The sequence below is a fragment of the Opisthocomus hoazin genome, chromosome 6 (assembly GCF_030867145.1).
Source record: "Opisthocomus hoazin isolate bOpiHoa1 chromosome 6, bOpiHoa1.hap1, whole genome shotgun sequence".
Lineage (NCBI taxonomy): Eukaryota > Metazoa > Chordata > Aves > Opisthocomiformes > Opisthocomidae > Opisthocomus > Opisthocomus hoazin.
In genome coordinates this window covers 20,112,590-20,139,410 of record NC_134419.1, presented here as the reverse complement: position 1 = coordinate 20,139,410, position 26,821 = coordinate 20,112,590, and the positions used below count along the sequence as shown (strand labels likewise).

General features: G+C 41.6%; 2 protein-coding genes and 1 non-coding gene across 4 annotated transcripts; 2 read left to right on the top strand and 1 right to left on the bottom strand.

Annotated features, from left to right (window-relative positions):
• Positions 1-270: 270 nt before the first annotated feature.
• GCLM (glutamate-cysteine ligase modifier subunit) lies at positions 271-12,460 on the top strand. 2 transcript variants are annotated; one of them, XM_075424945.1, is made up of 7 exons: positions 271-535; positions 3,400-3,465; positions 5,143-5,227; positions 5,996-6,052; positions 7,301-7,524; positions 8,720-8,834; positions 10,537-12,460. In XM_075424945.1, exons 1-7 carry the CDS (start codon positions 416-418, stop codon positions 10,704-10,706), a joined length of 837 nt encoding a protein of 278 aa, XP_075281060.1. In that variant the 5' UTR covers positions 271-415; the 3' UTR covers positions 10,707-12,460. The 2 variants fall into 2 exon arrangements, with proteins under 2 accessions (XP_075281060.1, XP_075281061.1); XM_075424946.1 differs by having other exon boundaries at positions 278-535; positions 7,322-7,524.
• A 263-nt stretch (positions 12,461-12,723) lies between these two features.
• Positions 12,724-25,032, top strand: DNTTIP2 (deoxynucleotidyltransferase terminal interacting protein 2). The gene is made up of 7 exons (XM_075424944.1): positions 12,724-12,858; positions 13,793-15,546; positions 17,074-17,209; positions 17,837-17,932; positions 18,320-18,484; positions 19,602-19,711; positions 21,170-25,032. The coding sequence occupies exons 1-7, from the start codon at positions 12,760-12,762 to the stop codon at positions 21,261-21,263; spliced, it is 2,454 nt and encodes an 817-aa protein (XP_075281059.1). The 5' UTR covers positions 12,724-12,759; the 3' UTR covers positions 21,264-25,032.
• Positions 25,033-26,010: 978 nt separating this feature from the next.
• On the bottom strand, positions 26,011-26,095 carry TRNAR-UCU (transfer RNA arginine (anticodon UCU)). Its single transcript is given in 2 exon segments — positions 26,011-26,046; positions 26,059-26,095. It is a non-coding gene; the product is annotated as a tRNA-Arg (tRNA).
• Positions 26,096-26,821: the final 726 nt, after the last annotated feature.

The following is a 26,821-nucleotide window of genomic DNA, read 5'->3' as shown; positions in this document are numbered from 1 at the left end:
CGTCTCCGCCACTGCCCGCCCGGGGCGGGGCGGGGCGGGGCGGGGCGGGGCGGGACCCTCCCGGAGCGGGCCGCACCCACCGAGCCGCCGGCCGCTGCATGGCCCGCCCCGCCCCGCCCCGCGCGCCACGGCCGGCGCCCAGGGGGCGCTGCCCGGTGAGGGCAGCCACCTCGTGATTGGCGGCGCGCAGGCGCGCGGCGGGGTCGCGCGGCGGCGCTGCCCGGCTGCGGCTCTCCGTCCCGCGCTGGGCCCGCCCCGCCGCCCATTGTCCTCGTGCCATGTGACCGGGGCCGGTTACAAAGCGCCCCCTCCCGCCCCCCCGCCGACCCTGTTTGTGCTGAGTCACGGCGCGGCACTGCCCGGTGCCGCAGGTGTCGCGGGGAGCCCGCCGGCCGTCGCCGCGCCAGGCTTCCCCATGGGGACGGACGGCGCCCGCGCCCTGCTGGAGCGGGCGGGCACCCTCACCCTGCAGACCGGCAACCTCCTCAACTGGGGCTGCCTGCGCAAGAAGTGCCCGGCCACCCCCGGCGAGGAGGTGAGAGGGGCGGGCCGCGGGGCTTCCCCTCGGGGGCCGCGGCGGGGGCTTGCCCTGAGGCGGGGGTGGACTGCGGCGGGCGCCTGCGCGGCGTGGGAGGGGGCCGGGGTGGGCTGTGCCGCAGCCGAGCGGGCGGTGCGGCGGCAGAGGGAGCGCCGGGTGCGGGGACGTTTGGACGATGGCGGCGTTCTCCGGGGCAGGGCCGGTTTGTCCGGCGCTGCACGGCGCGGCCCGGCGCCCGTCCCCGAGGGGAGAGGGCTACACGGCCCTAACGGCCGCCTCGGCCGTGCGCGCGGGCGGGAGTGGCGCCCGCCCTCCGCGCGTGCCGCACGCGCGAGATGGGGAAGGCAAAGCACGCGTTTGTTTTATTTCCGCACGTCCCCCCTCCCCGTCTCCTTGGTGCGGTCCGCCCCGCCGGGGGGTCGGCCGGGCCGGTGCAGCCCGCGGCGCAGCGAGGGGAGCGGCAGCAGGCCGACTGGGCCGGGGGTCGCGGCCGCCAGGAGCAGCAGCGCAGGGGTGCCCCGTGCTTGCTGTGTTTGGGTCTCCGGAGAAACCAGACCGCGTTTCTGTTCGCGGGGTATGAAGAACTGAAACGCTTGCGAGTTTTAAGTAGTCTGTGATGGCACGGAGATCCCGGACGCTTCTTTAGCGAGAGAAGGATACAGAGAGATACGAGCTTGCATTACAAAAGGTGAAAAGTCTCTTTTGTGACCTGAAATTAATAATCTCTTGGCAGTGACAGGTCTCAGGAGATTTACTCATTGCTGTCCTCTTTAAATAGCTGTCATTCTTTGTTTAAAATTTGAAAGAACTTTTTAAGACCTGCTTTACTTTAAAACCATCACTTCTGGCTGTACATGTCAACACTTAAAACAGTCCTGATAAAATGTCTGGGAATCCTGTGACAACGAACTTCAAAGCCCCTGTATTTGCTCTCTCGTCATGATGCAGTAATCTGAAAGCGGTTGTGTAGTAAGCAGAACTGTCGCTTTGGCTGGTTATTGCTCTGTAGTGGCACTGTTGATGCTTTGGAAGTCGGTGGGTTGCATGTTAATTATGCACAAAGGGTAAGAAAGGTGACTGGGAGGATGATGTAATAAGAAGGAAGAATTCATCATACTTTTGTTAGTTATCGTGTGGCAATAGCCTTTTTTTGGCCTGATTACAACATTCTGTGATCTATGTAAAATAGGGCTAGATTCTGTATCGGAGGTACCTGTATCGTAATGGGCACCCTTGTGTGAGTATCTTCTGGAGGGCTTTCACATAAGGACTGTCTAGTGTGCATGACTGCTCAGTTAAGGTATTTAAATTTCTTTGTTTACAGGGAAATCTGCCTTTAAACATAAGGCTGTGTGCTTTCCAGAGTTGCAGGAATTCCGAAAGCAAGTAACTGGCTTTAATGATTACAAGTAAATTGGCTTTTAACTCTTCTGTTTGATGTAATTAGTGCGTGTATAGTTCTCAGTGGCAGAATTTAAGCTAAAATTTTGCAGACCGTGAACCCAGCGTTAGGAGTTTTTGGATGTAACTGTGTTTGGAAAAGATGGTCAAAGCAGTCAAGTGTGCTGTGCTTTTCACGTGTGTTGAGGGCAGGGGAAATGGTGTGCCTTGGAGGCAGAAGCTCGTGAATACTAATTGCAGCAGAAGTATGAAGTGCGAGAGTTGCAGAGTAGCAATACATAGAGTATACATATTTAGCACTGTCTCACTTTTCCTCAGAAAGGAAAAGATGACATTATAAGTTGAATTGAAATAGGCTAAAGAGTTCCAGCATTGTGGCTAGCTAGCGAGGGGGAGTCAGTGCTTGCCTTTTGGCTGAGTTATTTTTTTCATGTCTTTTTAAATGACTGGGAAAGAAGGCATAGAACTTGTGTTCACAAAGTATTATTCTGTATTAATGTCTTAAACTTTATGGTAGCCAGTTTTATGGAGGGAGGTTGGCTTCTAGTTTGTGCATGGTATTACGGGCTCTCTGAATTAATGTTAGATGTCACAGGAAATTGCTATTTAATGGTACAAAAACTAGGTATCCACACAGACATAAAATATATTGCTATAAGTGAAGTAAAGCAGTAGCTTATGAAAGTGCTCTTACCTGTGGCAGATACCCGTCTTGACAGTACATTTACTTAGCCTGCAGGGTAACAACCCGGAGATGTATTGGAGGGGAGCGAGGGCACTGGTACGATATGCAGTTAATTAGCTGGTTTAGACTTAACAGTTATGCCTTGCGATGTTCAAGAAAATCTATTATCAGAATCCTAGTATCCTAGTCAAGTTTATTTTGCATCTGCGGATGCAGGAAAAATGCAAGTATGGGATAGAATCTGTTGGTTTCCCCTTCAGTAATGAAGGACTTAAAAGCATTAGTGGTTTGTTTGGCACAGTGGAATAGGTAGGCAGTAAATGAAAAGGGTCAGATGCATCTTGGAAAGAGAACTAATTAATGTGAGTATTCAGTGATTGATTGTAAAGTCTCGTTTCTAACAGTATCGCAGCACGTGTGCTATTACCTGACCACATTGTAACCTAAGGATCTCTATGCAAAAATGTCTACCCCACACCCTAGTTCTTGCTTGCTTAGCATTTTTTTTTCCTTTAAAGATGGCATTGGTCTGAGAAATAAATGAAGTGCAGTACTTGTATTACTGCTAAAAGTCTTTGTGAAAGAGGAGAGGAAAATATGTAAGTAAACTAGTTTGAACAAGTTTCAGATGAAAGCTACAAAGGAAGGATCTTCTGTGGTTGAGGGAATGGTGTCATTAGTTCACCTGCTTTGTCTGTGCTGTGCACCTATGAATCATTGTATTTTTGTGAAACTATAACATACCTATACTTCAATATGAAAAAATATTTTGTAGGTGCGTGACTGCATTCAGAAAACGCTGACTGAATGGAGCTCAAAGATGGGGCAAGATCTAAATCAGGTAGGAGAGGTGTTATGCATGATATCCATGTTACACGTCAAAACAGAAATAGGTAGTTAGTTACACCTTTTAAAATATAAATCTATTAACTTTCTGTAAAAGTATCTGAAGCTCCAGATATGTTAACACTTCTCAACCCACTTTTTTTTTTAATATTTAGTAAATTTGGGGAGGTTGAGAAATAACAAAGTAAAGAATCCTGTTCATGGCAAATAAGACAATTCTTAGCAAAATGAAAGTTCTGGTCTGTAAGGTCTCGAGGTAATTGTTCGGGCAATCACAAAAAAAAAATGCTGTATACCTTAGAAGTTTTCTAGCCTGCTTGTAAAAACTCAGTGGAGAATTATCTAAACTATGGAAGTCATAAACTAGGTAGCTGAAGATCATTCTGTTTGGTGGGGAACTCTGAAGCATAGCCTTAGTTGTCTCAAATATTTCTGAAGATGCAGAAGTGGCAATTTTTCCTTAAAGAGCTAAAGACTTCAAAGTAATTCTTAAACCACAGTCATGAGCATCTGACATCAAGATCTTGGGGTATTTGGCTGCTCCTCTTTCACTACTGTTTCTGAAATTCAGCAAAGCAGTAATAGGTTCCCACTAAATACATTGTTTGCTCTGTGAAATATTAGCATGCTGCATTAAAAAAAAAAATTTAAAAAAATCAACCTCTCCTGACAGTTTCTTTGGGTTTTGTTACCAGTTCTTTCATAATGGTGGCATCAACTGCACATTGCTGCATTCCACGCTGGAGTGTGGTGAGGCAGTTATTGTTGAATGAGTTGTGGAAGATCTAATGATTGCTCAAGAAGAGAACATAAATAAACATTTGTCTCCGTAAGATGTAGTGATCCATTTAAAGTTAATTATTTTGTGTAAGCTAGGTTTTACTGTCAAAACATGTCACCTGCGTAATTCCAAATTCTTTTATCAATTGCATTGGTTTCCATAACTGAAAAAAAAAAATAAAATACAAGAAACCTTCTGTTTAAAAAGTTGACTATAGGGAATAACTCGAAGGCTACCTTGAGGATTTTTTGGTAGGGCAGCAAAAATTACCAAAGAGTTCTTGGTTGGGGGTGGTGTGGTGTGTACAATACAAAGATCTCATGTAGGTGAAACCTTAAAGTCATCTGATACCAGCTGATGTAAGATGTCAGCCTAGGCTTAAATGAGGACAGAGGGTGAAATCTCTGAAGCTTTCCTAATTTTTAGTTTCAAAATTATCGTTTTAAATCTCTATTTTACAGTATTTTCATGTTACGCTTCACCGAAATTACTAAATACTTTTATGCAAAAGTGTTCCCGTAATTCTGATAATTTTTTTTCGGCTGGTCACGAGGCTTTTTTTTAATGCAAAGCAATTTGAATTGGCACAGCAATCTGTTCACATCAGAAAATCAGAATAACACTACATCTTAGTCCAATAATTCTCAACAGTAATTAATATTTTTTATATTGGGGGCATATAGGATCTTTCGTATAGCTTCATTTTCCTGTCGTTCCCTCAGGATCAAGAAGCATTGGGTAACTTTCTGTCATTGCATTTTTATCCTATTTCTGGTTCTGACTGCTCTAAGGCCTTTTGTTGGTGGTTTTTTTTTAATTACTTAAAAACATCCTTCAGAAGCTTTGTCTCCTCTTGACGAGCTGTTCCTAAGTCTCATATACTTACTGCAGGAAATACTGGAGGTGCTGGAATGTACTGTAGCTCAAGCTATAGAAAAAATAAATCCTGAAGAAAGAGATGAGCTGAAAGTATCAGGTAAGAACATAGTCAAAAATCCATTGGCATAAAAAGGTTTCATATGCAATTATTAATAGGATATTCATATATGCTTTTTTCCCCACCGTGTTTTGTAATTGCAAAGTCAAATGACATCAGTGCACACTGTCATACTTTGGGTAATATAGAAGTTGGCTAAGAAAGACTTGAGTTACATACTTCAGATTTTGAAGCAGCTCAGCATTTTTTTAGTTTAACTTGCATCCCCTGAAGACATTACGAATACATAAATGTATTTTGTGTATCTTTGACTTTTCTGAAGCAAAATATTACAGATAATATTGCGGTTAAGAAATAGCATTGGAAGCACCTTTATTTGCGTAATTTTTCCAGGTTGAATATGATGAACTTGAAGGAGGCAGTCCAAACTAACAGTAGTACATTTTGAGTCTCAGTAAGTTGTGAAGAGGTCTGTTTGTACTGTCATGTTTGGGGTTTTTCTACAGGTTGTTGTGGTTACTGCTTAGTGCCTTGATGCTTAAATCCTAGTTTTACAGCTTATTAGATCATCTAACTGGATGATTTCTTGTTCTGAGACTGCACAACAACTTTGAAATTTGAGGAAAGCGTCTTTATTGGGCAATCACCTTTCAGAAGGGTTTTTTCCATTTTTTGAAGTAATTTGTGTATATTCTAAGAACCGTTTACCCAAGAACTCATAAGTAGTGTATACAGCAAAATTAAATAGCTATATATTTAATAATAGCTGGCTTGTTTAGTTAGTGATTCTAGTTTCTTTGAAAATAGCAAAACTTTTCATCGTTGGATCAAACTCTTCATCGATCAGAGATGCAGTTGACATGGGTAAGTGTGAAACTCAAATTTCTGGAAGGGTTTCTTTTTGACGTTAGTATTTAGAAATAAATTTAGAACGGCTTCCATCTAAGAGGTGGTTAGTGACTGTCACAATTATATTCTGTTTTTCTCTGAAGAAGGACTTAAGTAATCAAGTCTATTTACGTGTTCAGTTAGTAAACTTATTAAATGGCCATCACTGTAACCTTGGGTCCACAAACTCAAATCTGATTCATTGCTGCAAGCAGGAGCAAGTTTTTATTCTTTCACACAAAACTTGTTAAACAGTGAATAGCATGTGGTGTTTTAGTAACGGTGGTACAATAGTTCTTACCAGTTGTTTGTTGCCATTTGTTTTTAACATGATGAACTTCACTACTAACTGTGCAGTATTTCAGAGATTATTTAGGAGCTAAAACAATACTGCAAGCAGCTGATGAAATAGTTACGTTTTATTGAAAATGGAATACAATGGCTATACTGATACCTCAAGTTTTGTTAGCCTAATGTAGCAGTAATTGCGAGTGGCACTGCACTTAACTGCTTCAGAAGAATAGTTGGGCATAAGAGTTTACTAAAGAACAAAGGGTCAAATACCGTTCTATTCTATTGATAGCCCAGTTAATAGCCTCTTTATTGTAAGTTGTAGTACCATTTGTTAAAAATACATTCATAGTATCCTTCTCCAGAAGAAAAGAATTTTAGTGTCTTAGTTTTATTCTTTTTGCTGTGCAGAAGAGGCCTCATTACTTCCATCTTTCCTAAAGCTCAGTGATACTGCAAGACTTGCCAGTTCTCCCTGGCAATTTAAGTCTCCATATTTGCTGTGCTTCTCATCTAAATCATCACATATATCAGATAGTTCTAGTCTGTGCCCTGTACTTGGGTTATGGTTTAGGGTGAAAGTTAGGAACTTTCAAAGAAATTGAGAGTGAGGGAATGAAGAATTGTATGTCACCACTGTCTTCACGGAAAAATAGTTTTAACATTGAAAAGGAAAAAAAGCTTCATGTTTGGTGGTGGGTTTTTTGTTGTTTTGTGGGTTTTTTTTTTCCTTTCAAGACCTAGAGTTGAAGCTTGGCCTTCAGCTGTATGTTTGAATCTTTGCTGAAAACATTGTGCTACTGTCCTTGACTGCTGATACACTCGGTTTCAAATGGTGAACGGGAAGCTAGTAGAGTGAAGCGGGAGGGGTGTGTTTTGCTGAATTTGAAAAGTCATGCTGCTTATGTTCATATCTCACAAAAGATTTTGCAGTCTTCTGTTCTTTTTCCTTAGCGTGTTCTGCCCTCGGAGTTGCTCAGTTAGACTCAGTCATTATTGCCCCACCTCCCATTGAAGATGGAACTAGCCTCTCCGTGGAGTATTTGCAGCCTTATTGGCAAGAACTTGAAAATCTAGTTGAAAATAAAAAGATTGTTGCCATAGGTACCTCTGACCTAGATAAGACACTGTTAGAGCAGCTGTATCTGTGGGCACAGGTGAGAACAAACTTCCTACTTGTCGCATTTCTAGGACAGAGTAACTGTTTTGTTGGCTGCCACATTGTTATAAACTTCTGTTATAAATGGGTTTATATACAAAATATTAATTAGCCCTGTTATTTTCAGCATCTTATGGATGGTCACAATGTTGTTCAACGTGGGGGAGGCTTGAAGTGTGATTGACTCTTGTTCCGTGTTCTTATGTACAGGCCAGCAAAGGCTGGAAACCACGTCTGTTCAGTAGCAGGTTCTTTGAAGTAGTTAAGGTTTAGATTTTTAATGCTCTAATATTTAGAAAGGAGTATAAACAGTGCTCTTAAACCTTCAGATTTATTCCAGTGACTGTGAAAACGGCTGTTTTCACTTTAAGCTGTGTTATGAATGGAGGGATTTCCGATTAGAAAAGTGCTGTTTGAGTGCTAAGCTTAAATGTGAAGAGGAGGACAGGCTATGAATCAAGTCCAGTGTGACTAACTGCCTCTTGTAACATATAAGTGATGGAGGGCTGAACTGCTATGTACCCATGCTCATGTAAGCTTGTGGATTTACTGTTTCCATATTAGTTCTTTGAATACTCCTCTTAAGATGTTTCGTTTGTGGTATGGGAGAGTACTGTATCTGTATAAGAGGTCCTGCTGAGAGTTCTGATCTGTGCTCTTTGCTGTTTTGTCTATACTGAGAGGAGGGTAACTGAGGGGATTAATGACCACCTGCATGGTGATCTTGGATGCAATTTGTGGTGAGCAGAGTCAGTGGATCAGAGTCTCTTAATTTGATCTGATCTAGGCACTTACCTGAAGGCATGGAAGACTGAAAATTAGATATCCTTAAAAAAACTATTTGGATTTTTTAAAATCTTTTTTCAAACTAACTCCCCTATAATGTTTTTAGTACAAGCTGCTACTGTTCAGGGAGCACAGCAGACAGGAAGCTAGAATGGGTTAGTACACATCTTGTTGTGGCAGTGCCTGTAGTTAGATGCTGTTTGTGTTTTGGGCTCTGCAGGATACTGCAGATACAGGAGCTGCCTGTTCAGCATCATGCAGAACTAGCTAGCCTTGTTCAGACCTCAAAACAATGGTCAAAGGCAAATTGTTCAGAGCAAAATTTTTGTTGCAATAGAGGGCATGGGGGCAACAACTAAATGAAGTACATTCATGTTTTTCTTATAAAAGTATTCTATTACTTTCAGGTGAAACCAAGTAGCAATCAGGTGAACCTAGCTTCCTGTTGTGTGATGCCACCTGATCTCACAGCATTTGCAAAACAGTTCGACATACAGCTGTTAACTCACAATGACCCAAAAGGTAAGGCTTTGCCAGATAAGTTAACAGAAGACTTGTAAATGCATTTATTCAGTACAAAATCAGGAACAATCTTTTTCTGAACTTCAAACTTTGTTACACTTGAATCCTGAACAAAGGATTCTAAAAGTTTCATTTCTATTAAACATCTGTATTAAGTTCTTTAGCTTCAACAAAGGGCAGAAAAGGCAGTCTTCCAGCCTTGGATGATTTCTTGAAATCATTTTAAATGAAGAAAATAAACAGAAGAACAAACTACTAGTAGAGAAATTTGTATGACATTTGTTTAAAAAATAGCTTACTTCCACAAAACATAAAATAAGATGACAGTTGTATTGCTGAAGTCCAGAGAAAGATAAATAAAAGTCCACTTGCCCAGAACTTGTCTGTGAAATAGCTTGCATAGAAATGTTGATGGTCAGTTGATTTTTGAGTAGTTTGGTAATGTTAAATATATAAAATTATTATGCTTTAAGCAGGATTCTTTTGAAGCAGTGACTTCTTAAGGTAACATTATTGCAAAAACAGTTGGTGTAAATTCTTTACTTGCTTCGTGCCGACATTGTTATTAAATGATCAGAGGACTTGGAGGCTTTTCTTTAGGGTCTAGAACTTTGAGTTACCAGCTCCCTAGAATATTCTGGAATATTATATTAGTTTCTGTCAGACATAATCTAATCTTCACTATGATGATGCCTTAAACATCTTGCTGGAATTGTAAGCGAGAAGTCTTAATACTTAGTTCATTCTTCCTTTTGACTAGCTATTCAAAGATCATACTTTTCCTTCCTTCTCCTTTCTTCCCATTCCCCCCCACAAAGGAAAGTATTTACAAGGTATGTGTTCTATAGTACCACCGTTACAACTAATGAATTTCATCAGTGCTTGAGCATGCATCAGCACTGCTCTGGCAGCATACAAGATGAATTGCCATTCAATCCAACTACGTCCATCTCCTGTGAGGTCCAAAGTGCAATCTGCAGTGTAGTAAATACTCTCTATTGAGAGTCATGAAATGAAAGAGGAGAGGATTTGGGTAGAAAACAAAGCAAGGAGTGGTTCCCTTGCACATTGTTTGCGAAGCTTAACTTTTCTGTAATGGTCATATGAGGAGTGTTGAGAATATCTTTTTGGGAACATTCCTCATCAAAGCGATGGTTCCCTTGACTGACTTTCCAGAGGAAACTAGAAGGATTTGTACTTGCCTTTCTTTTCTGCTTTGTGGCATTTAAGTCCACTTTTCTTTATGCTTTCTGGTCTTGTGGTTATAAAGAGCCTAGTTATAGGAGATGCTATAAATGTTGAGCTTCCAGTGACTGCAGAAGTGACTGAGTATGCTCAGTACTTTGCTGATTTCAGCCTTAGCTTTACTTGCCTTTGGTTTGTCTAGCTAGCTTCTCAAATTTAATTTTTGTTTTTTTCCTGCTAATGGCTCTGCTGATCAACTCCATGTGATATTGTAGAAATACCAGTTAATTACTTTCATGGGAAATGCTCAATGTTGCAAAAAAGGTGTCCCGAAGATTTCTTCTGTAATATTCAGCTGCTTTTACCCTACGTGCATTCCAGAAAAGTGGATCTGTGGAATATCTGGCACTGCTTAAGATTTTGAACTGTAGGAAAAGGCTTCTCTTACTAAGTATGGCTTTTTGCAGCTTGTTTACATTACATTATTTAAAGCACGAATATCCTTTTTTAACTTCAGAATTACTTTGTGAAGCAAGTTTCCAAGAAGTTCTTCAGGAGAGCATCCAGAACACAAAAGCACACGAGTGGATTCCTTTATGGCTTCTCCGGTATTCAGTCATTGTTAAAAGCAGAGGAATTATCAAGTCCAAAGGCTATATCATGCAAGCTAAAAGAAATGCCAGTTAAAAAAAAGAAAAATGTAAAGAAAATGTTTTAAGTGACTTAACTGTTTTAATTTCTTGGGAATGGGGGGAATATTGCTTTTTTCATAGAAACACTTTTACGGCGTTTGTAACAGAGACCAAAAGTTGTGATTATTCAGTGTGGTGTCAGCAGGAGTGTATGCAGTGTTCTAACACTATTTTGCTTTCTTAACCTATTGACCAGTTTTAAAATATTAAATATTTTGGGTTTGTTGTTTTTAACTGAAATTATCTATAGAGAAACAGTTTAAAATATTTTTATTTGTATGACCAGTTCACTGTAAAATTATCATTATATTTTATCTGCCTTTAGGTAGTATAGAGAAACATATATTTTTATTTTTTAAAAAAATTAATTTCTCTTAAGTAATAGTTACATATCTTATAGGTACGTAGATTTCAAGCATTCAAGGACTAGTTTTTATAGAAAATTGTCATCTTTTATGAAAAATTACACCAAAAAATTCAACTGGTGTATCATTACTTGGTATGTATATATAGGCAAATCAGCTGTTTAATTTGTGTGGATGGGAAAATTGGTTTATTTTTAATATAGTGTAAAAGACATGTATGATTTAGAAAAAATGCATCTTCCAAGTTGCTTTCTGACTGTTACTTGAATTCATTCTGGCTTCTTTGTGCATCGATATGCTTTGTTTAGTGTTTTCACAGGTGTGATGGCATCTTTACTGTTTCAAAATAGAAAATGTATTATTGTGTCAATGTTTAAAATAAGAACTGAAGACAAGTAATGAAAAAAATCTGGTAATCAAATTGAATTGTGCCTGCCTTCTCAACTGTGGCTTGGGTTTTTTTTGGTACCTGTGAACTACACAATCAGAATTGGCCAAACCAGAACAGGTAGTAAATGTTGAAGCTATTCACTATAGGATTGTGTAACATGAATGACTTCTTTTGGGGTTGCCTAGGAAACTTTGCTTGGGTGCCATTCAGACATGATGCAGGCAAGGGTAAGCGGGAAGTTAAATATATTTCTGTTTTGCAGTAGCTTAGCTCACGGGCTCTTGAATTCTAGAGAGATTGCTGCAGCTAATGCAAGGCTTCTGGTTTAATGTAGTCTTCCTGTGGAAAAGGCCTTTTTGTTTCCTTGGCCTTTAAATCAGAATAGATAGCAAAAGCCCAGCTTGTAGTTCAGCAGGAGTTTGATACAGAGTGTCTAAAATACTCTTTTTTTCCTTTTGATTTCGGGCAGGAGCAGAGCTACGTACTAGTCGTACTCAACTTATCTGTACATATTTTGAGATTTGGACTGTAAGGGAATGAATTTTCACCAGTGTCTTTCAAATTCTGTCATGTTGGCAGCTAGTGGAATTTGAATGCTTGTAGGCAGCGTCTAGTGTCAGCTTCCTCTAGTCCATTCCACTAAGTTAAGAGGTGAATTTTTTTCAAGATACTTTTTAAGTCCTCAGATACCTTATTTGTAGGTGGCAAATACTGGGAAATTCTCCTGGATGACTTCAGCTCTTTTGATAAATGAGAGAGAAGGGGAACTGGAACTAGTAGTGCATCAATAAAAGTTTGAATTTTTATCTCCTGAACAAAAAGTAGTCTTTTTTTCATGTGGGGTCAGTATGTATCAGAGTTTCAAAACTACATTAATTTCATTTTAAACTTCCCTACCAGCTTTGAGTTGTGTGCTGCTGCTGATTAACCATTTTTCTGTGAATTCTGTTTGGCTGTTGACAATTAAAGTTTGACATTCTTGTAGGCTTTTAATCTGTGCTTTGTATGAATTCTCACTACCGCGATCACAGCATTTCACACGTTGTCATCAGTGGGCCTGACGCCATCGTCCCGCGGCCGCAGGGCCCTCTCCCTGAGGGCGAAGGCGCGCTGCTCTGCCGCCGCCGCAGCGCCTCTCGCGGCAAAGCCCGCCCGCCCGCTGGCCGGGCCGGGAGCGCTGCCGCTCCCCGCCTGGGCCGCTTTCGTCACTGGGCGTTAACAGCGGGGCCCTCCCCGCCCCCGCCCCCTGCGGAAGGGCGGGCGGAAGGGGTGGGCCCGGCGCGGCTGGCAAGATGGTGGCGACCAGGCGGGCGGCGGCGCGGCGCAGGGAGCAGGGGGCGCGGGCCGGGGGCGGCAGCCCCTCCGGGACCGAGCCTGGCGGCGCGGCGGAGGTGAGGCGGGCCGGGGACGCGGGGTGCGAGCATCCGGCCGCGTAGCCGTGCGGGGCGGTGGCAGCGGCAGCCATCTTCCTCGGCGCACGCGGCCTCGCCGCGGGGCCTCGGTGTCCGCAGCGGGCGGGCGGTGGCGGCCGCCGGCTCCGCGGGGCCGGGCTGGGGCGGCAGCGAGCCCGCCTGCCGCCGCCGCCTGCCCGTGTCGGGGCGCGCAGCCGCGCTGGGCCGCTGGGCGCGGCGGTTAGCGCTTTCCTGCGCGCTGCAGTCACCGGAGCGGTGCTGTGCGGCTTTCCCGCCGGGCCTGGAAACGCTGTCGCCTGGATGCTGATCGTTTAGGTAGCATGGTTTCTGTTGGTCCAGTGTCATTCGGTGTTTTGGGAAGATCTTGCTGTTGCAGGATCTCTTTCCAAAGGATTTTTTTCCGAAATTTTGAATTGCTCTCCAGGTAACTTACAGACATCGTTAAAGAAGCAGATTGTACCTGGTGGTGTGGTTGCTGCGAGGTCAGTCTGCTCCCAAAACTACTAAAATTGGTTATGGAAACCATTTTGGGGCACATTCTATCCGGTGCAAGGCTTCGGTGTTTCGTAGTTGAGCAAATCTTCAAACGTTTCTGAACATTGCTGCTGTATTTGCTTCCCATGGCAGCTTCCCAGAACCAGAATTAGAAGATATTTGTGTTTCTTACTGTGTTTGTTTCTATTTCTTAATGGATGTGTGTGCTGCTTCTCCTGCCTTGACCAGCAGACAGACAGATAAGAAGAGGATGACTCATTAACACTTCTTCCACATACACAGGGCTATTCAGAGACATGTCATATGTTGTCAGCTTGAGTAGATTGGATTTTAAAAGTTTGTTAGTGGTTTGTGTAGCATCGTTTTTACGGGGTTATTTTATCTGCCAATAGCACACTTTTTTTCACTCCTTTTCTAGATGGCATCTGCTGAAGTTAGTACTCCTGTGCCGATGAGGGTGACTAGAAGAACAACTAAATCAATTCATAAGCCACAGGTGATTCAGGAGTCTCAGTTTGAAGAGGTGGAACATGCAGAAACAAAATCAGATGTCGGTGATAGCTTAGAGATGCAAATTACTAGAAATGAGAACACAGCTGTTCGTTCAGCACAGTTGGTTGCTGAACCACAAGCTGATGGGGATGTGTCAGAAACAGAATCAAACTGCTCTACTGTGTCTGGTATTCAGACACCTTTGTTGGTAAGAGTAACGAGAAGACGACAAATTGTAGTTCCTTATCAGCTGGATTCTCCTGACAAAAAAACACATGGCAAGACAGCTTTTCTAAATAAGTTAAACAAGATTCTGGATGAAGATGATGTCTCTGAAGCTGAGTCTTGTTCCTCTGCTGTTTCTGGTGTCCAGATGCCTAATGTTAGCAGAACTACAAGAAACAGGCAAAGCAAAAAGAAATTGCAACCAGATTCAGTTCGTGAAGCCCCAAGTAAAGATGTTTCTGATGCAGAGTCATGCTGCTTAAGTTCTCGTATGGAACTGTCCATCACTACCAAACGAATTACTAGGAGCATGCAAATGAAATCACGAGCAGAAAATACTAAGCAGACTGAGAAAGAAAATGTAATTGTTTCAGAAGATGAGAATTTAATTGAGGACACCGTTAAATCTGAGCCAGTAATAATTTCTGATTCTAGACCTGCTACTGAACTTCTCTCTGAAACAGAAGATGCTTCCTCTGTCGTTGAGGATAATAAAACACCCGATTCACCTAAAAGCAAATGTTCTTCCAAATCTGCCAATACATCCCAGAATGAAGACATGAAAGGAGAGTCTTTGAATGATGTGACACCCAGTAGTCCTGCAAAAATGAAACAAAGTGACACTGAATCACCTAGAAAAAGAGCAATAAAAAATCCACAGACTGTTGAGGTAGACGATTCAGAGGAATCATGTGGCCAAGTGCAAGAACAACACCATAGAGTACTTGTGAAGGAGGGGAAATCTGAGCGCATGGATCTTTCTTTGACTGATTGCATGAGTCCCAAACAATGCTTAGAATCCCAAGGGCAAATAACACCAAATAAAAGTAAAAAAAATCCAGAATACGAAAGAGCAGATGCTGAGGCAGATGCACAGCAGTCTTTCACTCATACTGATAAATTAAGAAAGGGTGAGCAATCTAGTGCAGTGAGCAGCCCCCAGAAGGATGTAGCTGTTGCACAAAGAACTGATAGTGTTGGTAGATGCAGGATGCTTGAAACCAGTGTAGGCAATGGTGAAGACCAAACAGGAGAACATGCTGAATCTGCATCCTATAGCAGGGAAAGGTCAAGTAGTGGAAACAATTCTGTTGCATTGTTTCTGAGCAAAGATGAAAGTGATCAATCTGAAAATAGTGATGTGGCGGAGATAGATACAGTTGAAGAGAATCTGTGTTATAAAGAGGCAGCTGAAAAGACTCCTGCCGTCAACAAATCTTTAAAAAACAGTTCACTGCACGCTGAAGGGCTTTTTGTAATTGATACTGAGCCTGGCATGAGCTCCAGCCAAAAGTATTACCTAGATCAAGTAGACCAAGATAGTGATGCTGAAAGTAAGCATGAAGGAAGTGAAAAAGTCAAAGAATCCTCAGATCTGGAAGAGGCTGAAGAGGAATTGATAGATGAAGATGAGGAGGATGAAGATGATGATCTGTTGAAAAATAAGAGTGGCGTGTAAGTATATTTTGAAATAATTAAAGAATCTGCATTACATTCAAGCATATCCATAGGATATGTACATTAAGTGTGAAATGGTGTGGAATAAATGAAGGAGTACTCTCATCATGTAAATCACATTGATATTGAAAGTGGAGTTGCACAGATTATAAAATAGAAATACAGTCCATAAATTCAGGGGGTTGGGATTTTTTTCAAGTTTGCATATAGCAGAACAGAACTCTGAAATAGTTAGGCATCTGGAGGCCTTGTATGTGTTCAGCTTAAAAAAACAGAATGTGAAACTGGGTTAAACTGGTCAGGCTGGCTTAATTGCTTATTCAGGTGATGGTTTTCTTAATTGCTGTTCTTTGGGGTTTTTTTGGTGTGGTTTTTTTGTTTGTTTGAACAGAAATAACAAAAAGTCCAGTAAATTCCTTGCACATTGTTTAATTAGATCATGTATTTTAATCCTAAACAGTCACATATACTTCTATGTATGTTTTCAATTCTTGTTGTTCTGTGGGATGGTGACACTTCAGGTGAAACCAGCCCAGCATAGAATCATAGAATAATTTAGGTTGGATGGCACCTCTTGAGCTCTTGTAGTCCAACTCCTCCTAAAATCCCTTTATATGCTTGGTATGTTTAAAGCATAGTACTCTGTTTAGGTTGGCAAAGTCCAGAAACCTTAGAACAACTTAGCCAAGCATTCAGTGTAAAAGCATTATAGAATTTTATTAACAGTTTAATAGAAGATTGTAAAGGGCTTGTATTAATGAGCATTGAAACAATAATACCTGTTGTACCTCTTTAGATATTACCGTGTTTCTCCGTAATACTTTATAGCTGTTAAGCATTCCTGTCATCAAAAACATGCTTTTGAGTCAGCCATGATACGTTCTTTGCAGATATATTCCTCTGGCTGCCAGAATGAAGTAATGAAGAAAATGTGAAACATACTAGCTTTGAAATGTTTAATAACCTTGTTACTAGTACTGTTACACAGAAAAGCCTTAAACATTCCTACCATGAATTCTAACTTCTTCATACTTTTCACTAAGAGTTGACAATATTCTTACCACGCATGTTCTTGTGTGTGTGTGTTGTTTGTTTGTTTCTCTTTAGCTAGCAAGTTTGTCTCAATGTATAGAAGGAGGATGCTGGTCATGAGTTCTTTTGGCAAGGTTAAGTGAATTAAGAATTCGGTTTTATAAGAGAGATTAATTCTAATGCTGTATTCTTAGATATTACTATGAAAGATTTGTGGAAGTGATTCCACAGGTACTGTTCTTTATTAAACTCTCACTTCACATAATGACATGATTTTCTCTTTTCCCCTTATCTTCTGTCACCTCTAAATTACATATTACCTCTAAATCATGTATTTCCTCTAAATATTGAGACTTAAAATCATTGCAGAACTGAACATAAGTGGGAAGAATAAGAAAAATATTTTTCTTATGTTTATCTTTCACAGAGGACAGTAGAAGATTTAACTGCGTGCTTGTTACAATATTCTAATCATTAACTTTTCTCTTTAAGTTTACATCTTTCCAGCAGCATAGACCCTGGTTTGAATATGAAGAAGCTTGGAGGTTTATATATTAGTTTTGATGCAAAAAAACAGAAGTCTAGATCGAGTGCAATTAAACAGCTGAAGGGGAAGGAGGAGGACCAGGTAATGTGTTTACAATTATGCAGTTACAGTAACGCAAAGATGTTAATTTAATAAGGTTGGTTTACTTGCTTTTAAAGAAGTATCCTAGTTTATGATTTGCTGAGAACTTCCATTCTTTTTGGCCAAAGTGTGTTATTTACATTTGGTTTTAATAGTAAGAATTTAAATATATGTGACACTTCAGAAACTGAAAAGCAGTGAAATACCAGCATTATCCTGTAACATAGAACAAAGCTGACGATGCCCACAGTTTTGCATAGTGGTACATGAGCTGAAGGTCTGCTAGCAAGATGCTTAGTCCATAGCAAGACTGAATTTCAGTAAATAACAAGTCTATACTAGCTGTAATACGTACTGTTTTCTTAGGCTCATCAGTGATAGCCCTCTGTTGTGGAGCATTTGGTATCGCACTTGTTCCAGAGCTAGCCAGCTGATTTCTGTTGTTGGCCAGAGTTGTGTTTTGAAGGTCCCTACTAATTCCGTTGTGGATCAAAGCAGCTCAAGTATTGTATTACAATGTTGCTTAGATTCTTAATGATTCTGTTGGTAGGTTCTGTAAATACGGTAAAGCAGTGGAATTTGTATCAGCGAGATTAGTGTCTAATGTTAAAAAAAAATTTCTTCTAGCTCTTGCAGAAGAGTATAATAACTCCAGATTTTGAAAAAAAGGAATGTGTCCCACCCTTCAGGGAATCACTTCACCAGCTAAAGAAGCAGCGCAGGGTAAGTGAAGAGCTGGTAATGCCTCAAATGACAAAACAATCTTCAATGGAAAGCCCCATGCTGAGGCTGCATGCATGTACCGGCCTCATTGGAAGTGGAGTGATGAATTGCAATTTAGTGTCTTCCTTGAGCCATCCTGTGAAAAGCCGTCCTTTTAGTCTTTTAGTCACCAGGGCGGTGAAGTGAAAGATAATGTGCTCAGATACTACAAAGCCGTTGTTAATACAGTGCTGATGACCTTATAATAACGGTCATAAAAATACACTTTTTAAAGGTACAGAGTTACGTTTGCAATGCTTCATCCATCTTTTGGAGGGGGAGAGTTCCCTGCTCTATCCTGTCCTAGTTGCTGAATGCAAATTTATTGTTATTGGTGTTGCATCCTAGGCAGAGCGAGAGAAAACAACAGGAGACGGTTGGTTTGGTATGAAAGCCCCAGAAATCACAAGTGAACTGAAAAATGATCTTAAAGTTCTGAAGATGAGAGCTTCATTGGACCCTAAGCATTTTTATAAGAAGAATGATAGAGATGGTCTACCTAAGTACTTCCAGGTAAGGAAGCAACAGAAGGTGGCATTGTACTGCTGAAGTTTTAAACTGCCTATCTTGTAGGTTGCCTTTATGTTGATTTGATTTAATTTCATAGCTTAATTATTATTAAAGTATTTTGATCACTTGGCTGCAGTTTACAACTGCCTAGCTCTCTATTACATAGATGTATATGCTGGATTTTTTTAATTTCAGATGATCTCATAGTACAGAACAAACATCTGGCTTAATCCTTATTCTGAACCCTCAGTGGACTAGATTTTCACTGCTTTTTTAAAGTGTTAGCCTTTTTTAACAAGCGTGCAGAAAATAATTAGCATTTATTTTCTTACTAGCTAATAAAGTTTGAATGGAGACAGCTAGCTTTGTGATCAGCCAGAATTTCTGTTGCTGTAGCTCTCAGCTTTGAAGTGGCTTACATAAAGGAAATAATTACTGCAAACACTATAGAAATATGCTTCCATTTACTTACGCCTGTGTGAATAGTTAGCATGCGTGAGGAAATTGTTTTCATTTCTCAAAGTATTACCACTTCACTCTAAAGGGTGAGTCTTGTATATTTTGAAGTTTCTGGGCATAGAAAAACTTAGAAGTGTTCCACATAATGAGATCTGTGCAGGTCTCTTCACTACATGAAACACGTACTCCGTGTATCTCCACTGCTAACCCGAATCATCAGAACTGGCTAACATACTGGTTGGAAAAAATGTGATGCATTCCAGGATGAAGCCCTTGTATTAGAGCTGGATTAGCTGCAGTGTAGCCATCTAGCAAAACCACCACAATGCTAGAGATAGGAAAGAGTTAAGATGGCCATAAGAGTTTCCTTTCCCTCCTTGGAAAAAATGTTTAAAAGTTAAGAAGTGGATTTCTTTTATGAGTACAAGCATTGATGCAGTAGTCCAGTGTTCAAAACTGTACGGTCTTAAAGCTCAGGTCTTCCTCTGTGCACTGAACAATGAGACAAAAAGTGACTCTGCATCCTGTTTGCACTTTCTGAAGATGCCACCCTGATCTTCTCTGTAGGTGTCTTTACACTTGTCACTGAGAATTAAAAAAAAGGGACAAAATAATCAACATCTTGCTGTACAGTAAGAATTTTTTCATTTCTGTTTTCTAGGTTGGAACTGTAGTTGATTCTCCCATAGACTTTTACCATAGTCGAATCCCTAAGAAGCAAAGAAAGAGAACAATTGTTGAAGAGCTGCTTGCGGATTCTGAGTTTAGAAGGTATTCAAAAACGGTTTTGTTGTTCTAGTATCCTACGTAAGAGAGAGGAGTATTTTTAACTGTTGTTGGTTTTATTCAGCTTATATGGGTTTTTTTATACTTCAAAGAAAACTTTTTAGTCTGTTTCAGCACTAGCACTGCCAGTGAGAAGATCTAAGGGACATTAGACTGAGACGGCATCTTTTTTATCTTCATAAAAGGGTTTTATACAACTTGGGTCGTTGCTGTTGGCAGACACTCTCAAAACAATGTCAGTGTTGAAGAGATAATAATCAGGCCTGTTCTGGTTCACTTCTAAAACAAGTGTCTGCACAGGCTTACACGAAAAACCAAGGCTCTGAATGAGCGATTTATGCCTATGTATGCACTTTTTTTTGTTCTTTAAAGATTGATTAATTTTTCTAGGCATAATTGATAAAAAGTGCTGACTGTAATTCTGTGAAAGTTTGTGATTTCATTTTATAAGCATGTCAGTCTGCCACCTGTCCTAGGAATCAAAATTGCGCTAAAAGTCTTCCTTGAAGAACATGATTGCATTAATGAATGTTTGTCTAACCTACAATTTCTGGAGTAGATTCCTTAGTTGATCAATTTTGATACTGGTTATTACATGTTGCTAATCTGTACTACTTTTGTCACATGATAACAGGTTTTCTTGGAAATAGTACGTGATTTGGGATTATAAGGTTAATGTCAGGCTTGTAAATTAATGACTGATGTTGGAATGGCAAGTTAGGATAGCTATTTCATAACTAGTTTTCTGTCTTGACCTGATTTATAAGGTATTTATTAGAAGCAATTCTTAACAATTAATGCTTTTGAAATTTGATCAGTTAATTTATGTCGTGGCTCATTAGGGGCTTTAACCAGATACTTTAGCATTAGTGCAGATATTTGTCAGGTTTCAGTCTTGCAATTAAAAGCCTCAGTACTACTCGGTGTGCAGTGATCTGTTGTGGTAATTGGTACATAAGAATCTGCACTACAGGAGCTAGCAACTCATGCTCAGTAAGTATATCCTGTTCACTGTTTAGTGTTAATCTCATTTCAGTTTTCAGTCTTGAGTAAGGTCGATTGAATTTGCTGAGAAGGCAGTGTAAAAATGGGTATAATTTGTCCATAGTATTGTCAAAATTGATGAGTCTTCCCACTGTGAGCAGTAGCAATGTTGTAGCAAACTGTCCAAAATACGATTGTATATGCAGTGAAGAACCCCCTCCTTATGGCAAAATTAATGATTCTTCAATCAAATGTACTTACAAAACATATTTACCCGCATTTATCATTAATCCAAGTATTGATTTCCCTTTACCTACACGTAAGTGTACAAAATTAATCTTACTCGGAAAACATGAGAGCACTCAGTTTCGCAAATTATATATGTTGAGTACTTACCATGTTATCTTTCTCTGAAATTCAGTTTAGCATGCTTAAAAGTAAATTATCTATTTTGTTCAGATATAATAAAAAGAAGTATCAGGAGATCATGAGTGAGAAAGCAGCTTTTGCAGCAGGGAAGAGGAATCGGAAGAAGAAGAAATTTCACAATTAAGACTTGAAGAAAAATAACAAGCTGGAACAACTTATTTGTTATAAAACTTTTTACAGAATGCTTTGGTTGTCGTTTTTTTTTCTTTTTTAAGTTTACAAGTCGTGCAAATTGAGGTTTAGGAAATTTCTTGCAGTGAGAATTTGGTGGGGAGCTTTATCAAATTATCAGGTATCTAAATTCATTTAGATTTAAAAATTGAATTTTTATTTAAAGTTTTCATTAAAAGATAATGATATGAAAGCGTATTGTTAAATCTGAGCACAAAGTACAACTTCATGGATTTTGGTCTTTTCAGGCTTCAGTCTTTACATCAATGAAGTAGTAAATTCAGTCTAAAGTTAAATGTATAATTCACCTTGGCACCTGTTATGTGCCAGAACAAATTTTTCCATGTCTTGTCAGAGGTGCTGATCGCCAGTTCTGTAATAGAAGGTACTGAGAAGTAGTTTGGTTGTGAAGGGTTTATCTTAACACTGACCGTAATAGGGTTGAGAATGCACTGAAATTCAGTGTATACACATATACTTATGTATATATTTATATTATAATACAAAATATATAATTTAAAATGCATATAAATTATAAAGAAGATATAAATTACATGTTGTTTCATAAATGATGTAAGTATGTATTATATGTAAAATGTTAACATTCAGTCATATGTTGCTTTTATTATTTTTACCATTTGGTAATTGTCTAATGATCTTTTTGAAAACGACGTGACAGTGGGGTCCGTTACCTAGGATGTAGTGTGCAGATTGTGGTCTGATAGCTGACTTGGAATCGTTCTTCAGGTCAGTGAATAAGAGTGAGTCTGGAAGGTCTTTGCTACCGTTACAGAACCAGAGATTACATCAGTTCACTTCCCCTTCAGTGACGGTTCTTACCCTTTTGTGAGAGAACTTTTGTGGTGTGTGTTTTGGTTTTTAATGACCTGGTTATGATACTGCTGTTACAGTTAGTGTAACTCAAGTTACTGCCCTTAGGTAGCAGAGAAGACTGATAACAGAAGAAATAAAACTGCCGTGGCATTCTCTTAGGTGAATTGGGTGAGAAAGATTTAGAAGTGAGTATCAGAGGACCAGTGATGTTGATTGTTTTCGTATTATAAGACCCCTGAATTTTAAAGGTTGCAGATTTCAAACAAGTGGTATGCTCTTGACCAGCGTTTAACCATGAAATTTTCTACTACTGAGAATGAGTAGTTGTTTTTTTAAGGACTAGCTATTTGTGCTGGAAATGGTTAAAATGACATGCGCATCATGGTATATATGGATCACCAGCTGAAGTTTGAAGGAAATTTTCCCTGAATTTTTGGGGTTTCTTATATTCTGCTGAAGTTGACCATAATGTTTTGCTACCAGAGAGACAGGAATCTAGATTACTTAGAAAGTCTTGACTGCCTGGAGCTGAATGGTGTGCAAAGTAAAGTGAGTTCACTGGGAAATACCAAACATATACAGGTAGAACCACCTGTCCCCAAGTCTCACCTAACATGCAGATGCTGTTCTAGTACAATTAGATGTATGCTAATATCTCGATTCTCTGTAAATGATAAAAAAGCCAATAAAAATAACTATGGTGTCTTGTTCTCTGCGTGAGACATGGAAGCACAAAAAAATAATACTGAACACCAAGGAAAGAAAACGAGGCACGCAGTAGTTGTCATTCTGTTGCCTCCTGGGATGTTCAGGTGCAACTTTGGAAAAGCAGTGTACAACTCTGAAAGACCTTGAAATAAAAATGCAAGCTTTGGTTACACAGCAAGCAGCAAGTTGATGTCTGTTGCTGAGGCAGCTTAATAGTTGGTTGCAGAATCATGTACAACATGGCTAGTGAGGGAGTTGTTCTATGTTCTATAAACTTTCCCTTCCTTTGATTTTTCTAATATCTTCTGTTTTGCCACACACTCTGCCCAGCAAGTGCCAATGTTCTGTGTGAACAAGAGGTGAGGTGTGCTGGGCTGCAGGGTAGTGCTGGCGGGTTGTGTTTGCCAGCCTGCACTTCAGCTATTGCCTCAGCTTGTGCTTCAGCCTCTCAGTTAAGGCACTAGTTAGCGTACAAGTAATATTTTCTTTTAAAGGCTGTCAGAAATACTTGTATTGATTTTGTTATTCTGCCTTTACTGACACAAACTATATTAAAAAATTTCCCCAAGGTTAAAGGGCAGTAGGTACCATGTTGGGGTGTTTTATATATGCACCTGTTGCTGTTTTGGATGTCACTGGCACGTTTTGTGTTGACAGTAATAATTCCTTTCTCCTGTTTCTTTATGCTCTCTTTGATTTTACCAGTATTCCTTTTTCTTCTTGCCCTTGGGGCAGAGAATTCTTTTTTCTACTCACCCTTGGAGCAGAGACTATCCAATGGTGGTACAGCCCACAAGTTCACAGTCCATCTCCTAGGTGTTGCAATCAAAAGACTGTAATGAAAAGGGATTAGGTTAACAGTGGCAGAGGTGTTGCTGGTGTGGTGCCACTAGTAGTTGTGGTTAGTTTAGGAACAGAAGTAAAATAATACTCCTCACTTTTCTGTCATGCGCTCATTGTTCACTCTTCTACCTCTTTCATTCTTTGGAGGGTCTTTATTCTTCTCTCTGCAACCAACTTAGTCTCCTTAAAACTGAAGGTGTCGTCTTACCAGTGCTGTTTTACATGTGATACAACTATTTTTGATCTCTTAATTTTTAAAAAGTCCTGTCTTTATTACAGGAGCCTACTTAGGTAGGTCTTGCTGATGAGACTTGGAATCCTGCCATAACGCAGGCTGGAAGGGACCAAGAGAGCTTGTCCTGCCCAGCCTCCTGCTCAAGGCAAAGTTAGACCAGGTTGCTCAGGGCTTTACGCAGTCAGGTCTTGAAAACCAACAAGGATGGAGACTACACATATGCCAGAGCTCCACTGCTTGAGTCCTCAAGGCAAAAAAAGTTCTTCATATCCAGTCAGATAGAAGGATTATTACTGATCATTAGACTGCCTCTTTGCCTTTGCGTTGCTTTCTTTTTTTAAGTTACTGTATAAATTCGTAGCAAGCTGCATCTGTCCAATTTATATTGCTTGCTGTAATTCTTTGTTTTCTCCTGGTTCTTTTAATGCATTCTGAAATGCTGTATGTATGTTGTCTGTGTAACATTTTCTTCAAAAGCCTGTTCATAAAACTATTTTGTGGAGTTGTGTCCCTATACTTTTCCACTGAGGTTCACATTAGAATCTGGTACACAGCCAGTGTCGGAAGAGAGCTGTCCCTGTGTTTACCTCTAGGAAATGCCCTGCTCCTCGAACCTGCAATTTTCTCTTTTTCTTTTGGACTGTAGCCCCTAATTCTGAATTTTTAGGGTATTGATTATGTAAATATTGCTTGTAACATGCAAGCATATATATGTAAAAGCCTCTGCCTTCAAAGTTTTTTCACTTGGAACTAAGCTATCCTTAAATACAAAAAGTAGAAAGGGAAATAGTATTTGGACTGAAATGCATTGCTGGAAATGACTGAAGGCGGAGGAACGTTTTGTCTGCTGTCATTTGATTTTGTTGCTTTTTATGGGGTTAAAGCAGAGAGGTTTTGTTTTTGCTGTTTACCTGCAAATTCTGAGAAAGTGTGATGTTTCTGTGAAGGGCTGTATGTGTTTTATAGCTAGGTGGCATTCTTGGTGTGTGTGTTACTGCGCTGCAGAACAGTGATAGTTTATGCTCCCGATGGCGTGTTTCATTTCAGTTGTGTGGATTTTTCCTTTACTGCTTTTAAATAAACATTAGTACAGTTTGAAAGAGTACATAGTCACACATGCAGGATTAAAAATAATTTATCAAAAACCCCACAAATGGAATGAAATAATGAATCAGATGAATTTATAATTTATTCAATCCTGAGCAAAACCGAGGTTTCTTTAGTGCTGCTGCTGTTTCGCATTTTCTGAGCTAATTGTTGTGTTCGATTGCCGTCACTAAAATGGCTTTCCGTCCCCTCTCCGTAGGTGTCAGTCAGGAGGACGAGGCGCTCTGGGTGCACGCGTTAGATGCTGGGTTCTGTCTGCTGCGTCGCTGGGCTCGTGCTGCAGCCGGCGGCGGGCGGGCCCTGGCGGAGCCGCCTCCGGGGAGGACGGCAGCGCGCTCCTGCCGGGCTGCGTCGCTCTCCGAGGCCTGGCCGGGAAGGTTCGTCGGGACCGGCGGAGTTGCCGGGGCTGCCGCTGTCGCGGGGGCGTTTCTCCTGCGCGCGTGGCGGGTTCTTTGCGCTGCCCGCTGCTGCCCGCCAGCACCGGCGCGCGGGGCGGGCGGGCGTCGCCTGAGGGCAGCCGGCGGGGCGGGCAAGAGGACAGCGCTTCTCCCGCCGGCCGGCAGGCGCTCACAGAATCACAGAATGTTCGGGGCCGGAAGGGACCTCTGTGGGTCAGCTAGTCCAAGCCCCCCGCCGAAGCAGGGTCACCTACAGCAGGCTGCACAGGACCACGTCCCGGCGGGCCTCCGCCGTTCTCGCTGGCGGTGAGCATTTCAGCGTCGCTGGGGCCGGGCGTAGGCGTCCGGTTTGCCGCCGGACTCGGTGGAGGCTGGGCCATTGTCTCCGCCCGCTCCCAGCCTTCCCCACTCGGTCAGGCGCGCCGGGAGGCGGGCCCGGAGAGCCTCGCTGACGGCAGCCGGCCGCCGGGAAGCGCCAGGTCGGTGGACGGGATTGCTCTGCCGCGGAGGTAAGGGAGGGAGGGTGGGGTAAAGAGACTTCGGCCAAAAGGGGAGGCGGGGCAAAAGGTCAGCTACGACTCCGCCGGGACTCGAACCCGGAACCTTTGAATCCCTTCACCCTCTAGAAGTCCAATGCGCTATCCATTGCGCCACGGAGCCACCTGTTGGATTTTTTTGCACACCGCCCATAGAGCCTGCGCGCGGCGCTGCGGGCGAGGCCAGGGGTGCGGGCGGGAGGTCAGCGGTTCCGCGCGCGGCCGGCCCCGCGCCGTGTGCGGTTCGCTTTGGTCGGTTGTCGCCGGTGTGGGCGGGCTGCGGCTCGTAAACCGCTGCACGAGGCAGGCCCTGCGTGCCGCTGCGCGCGGCCGGGTGGGGCCTGCAGCCCCTCGGAAGCTCGCCCTGGGGCTGCGTCGCTATTTCTAATGAAAAACTGACCTGTTAAAAGTTCAGCGGTAATCGATGTCAAATACTTGTCGTCATCCCACTTGGGCGCTTTCAGCATTAACCCTGACGTTTGGGGGAGTGTAATTACATTCCACAGTTGCCTCATATTGGCCAACTGTTGCTCCAAATGGCCACAAATTTGCACAAGGAAGCCTTTATGGGACTGGGTCTTTTTACACAGATGAAGATGATACGTCTGTGAATTAGATCAGATTACTTCAGCAAATACGAACATTTCTTATATTGCAATTATTTATAATGCGCTTTTAACAGCACTCCACTTCTGGAGTAAACATGAACGTTTCAGGAAAAAAATCCCACCCTTTCAGCCATAGCGTCAGGGATACAGAAACCATGCTGGGTCAGTTATGAAGTGCTGGAACCACATTATTTTCACATCTGTGATTTCCAGCATTGTAGGGACAGTAAACATGGGGTGTT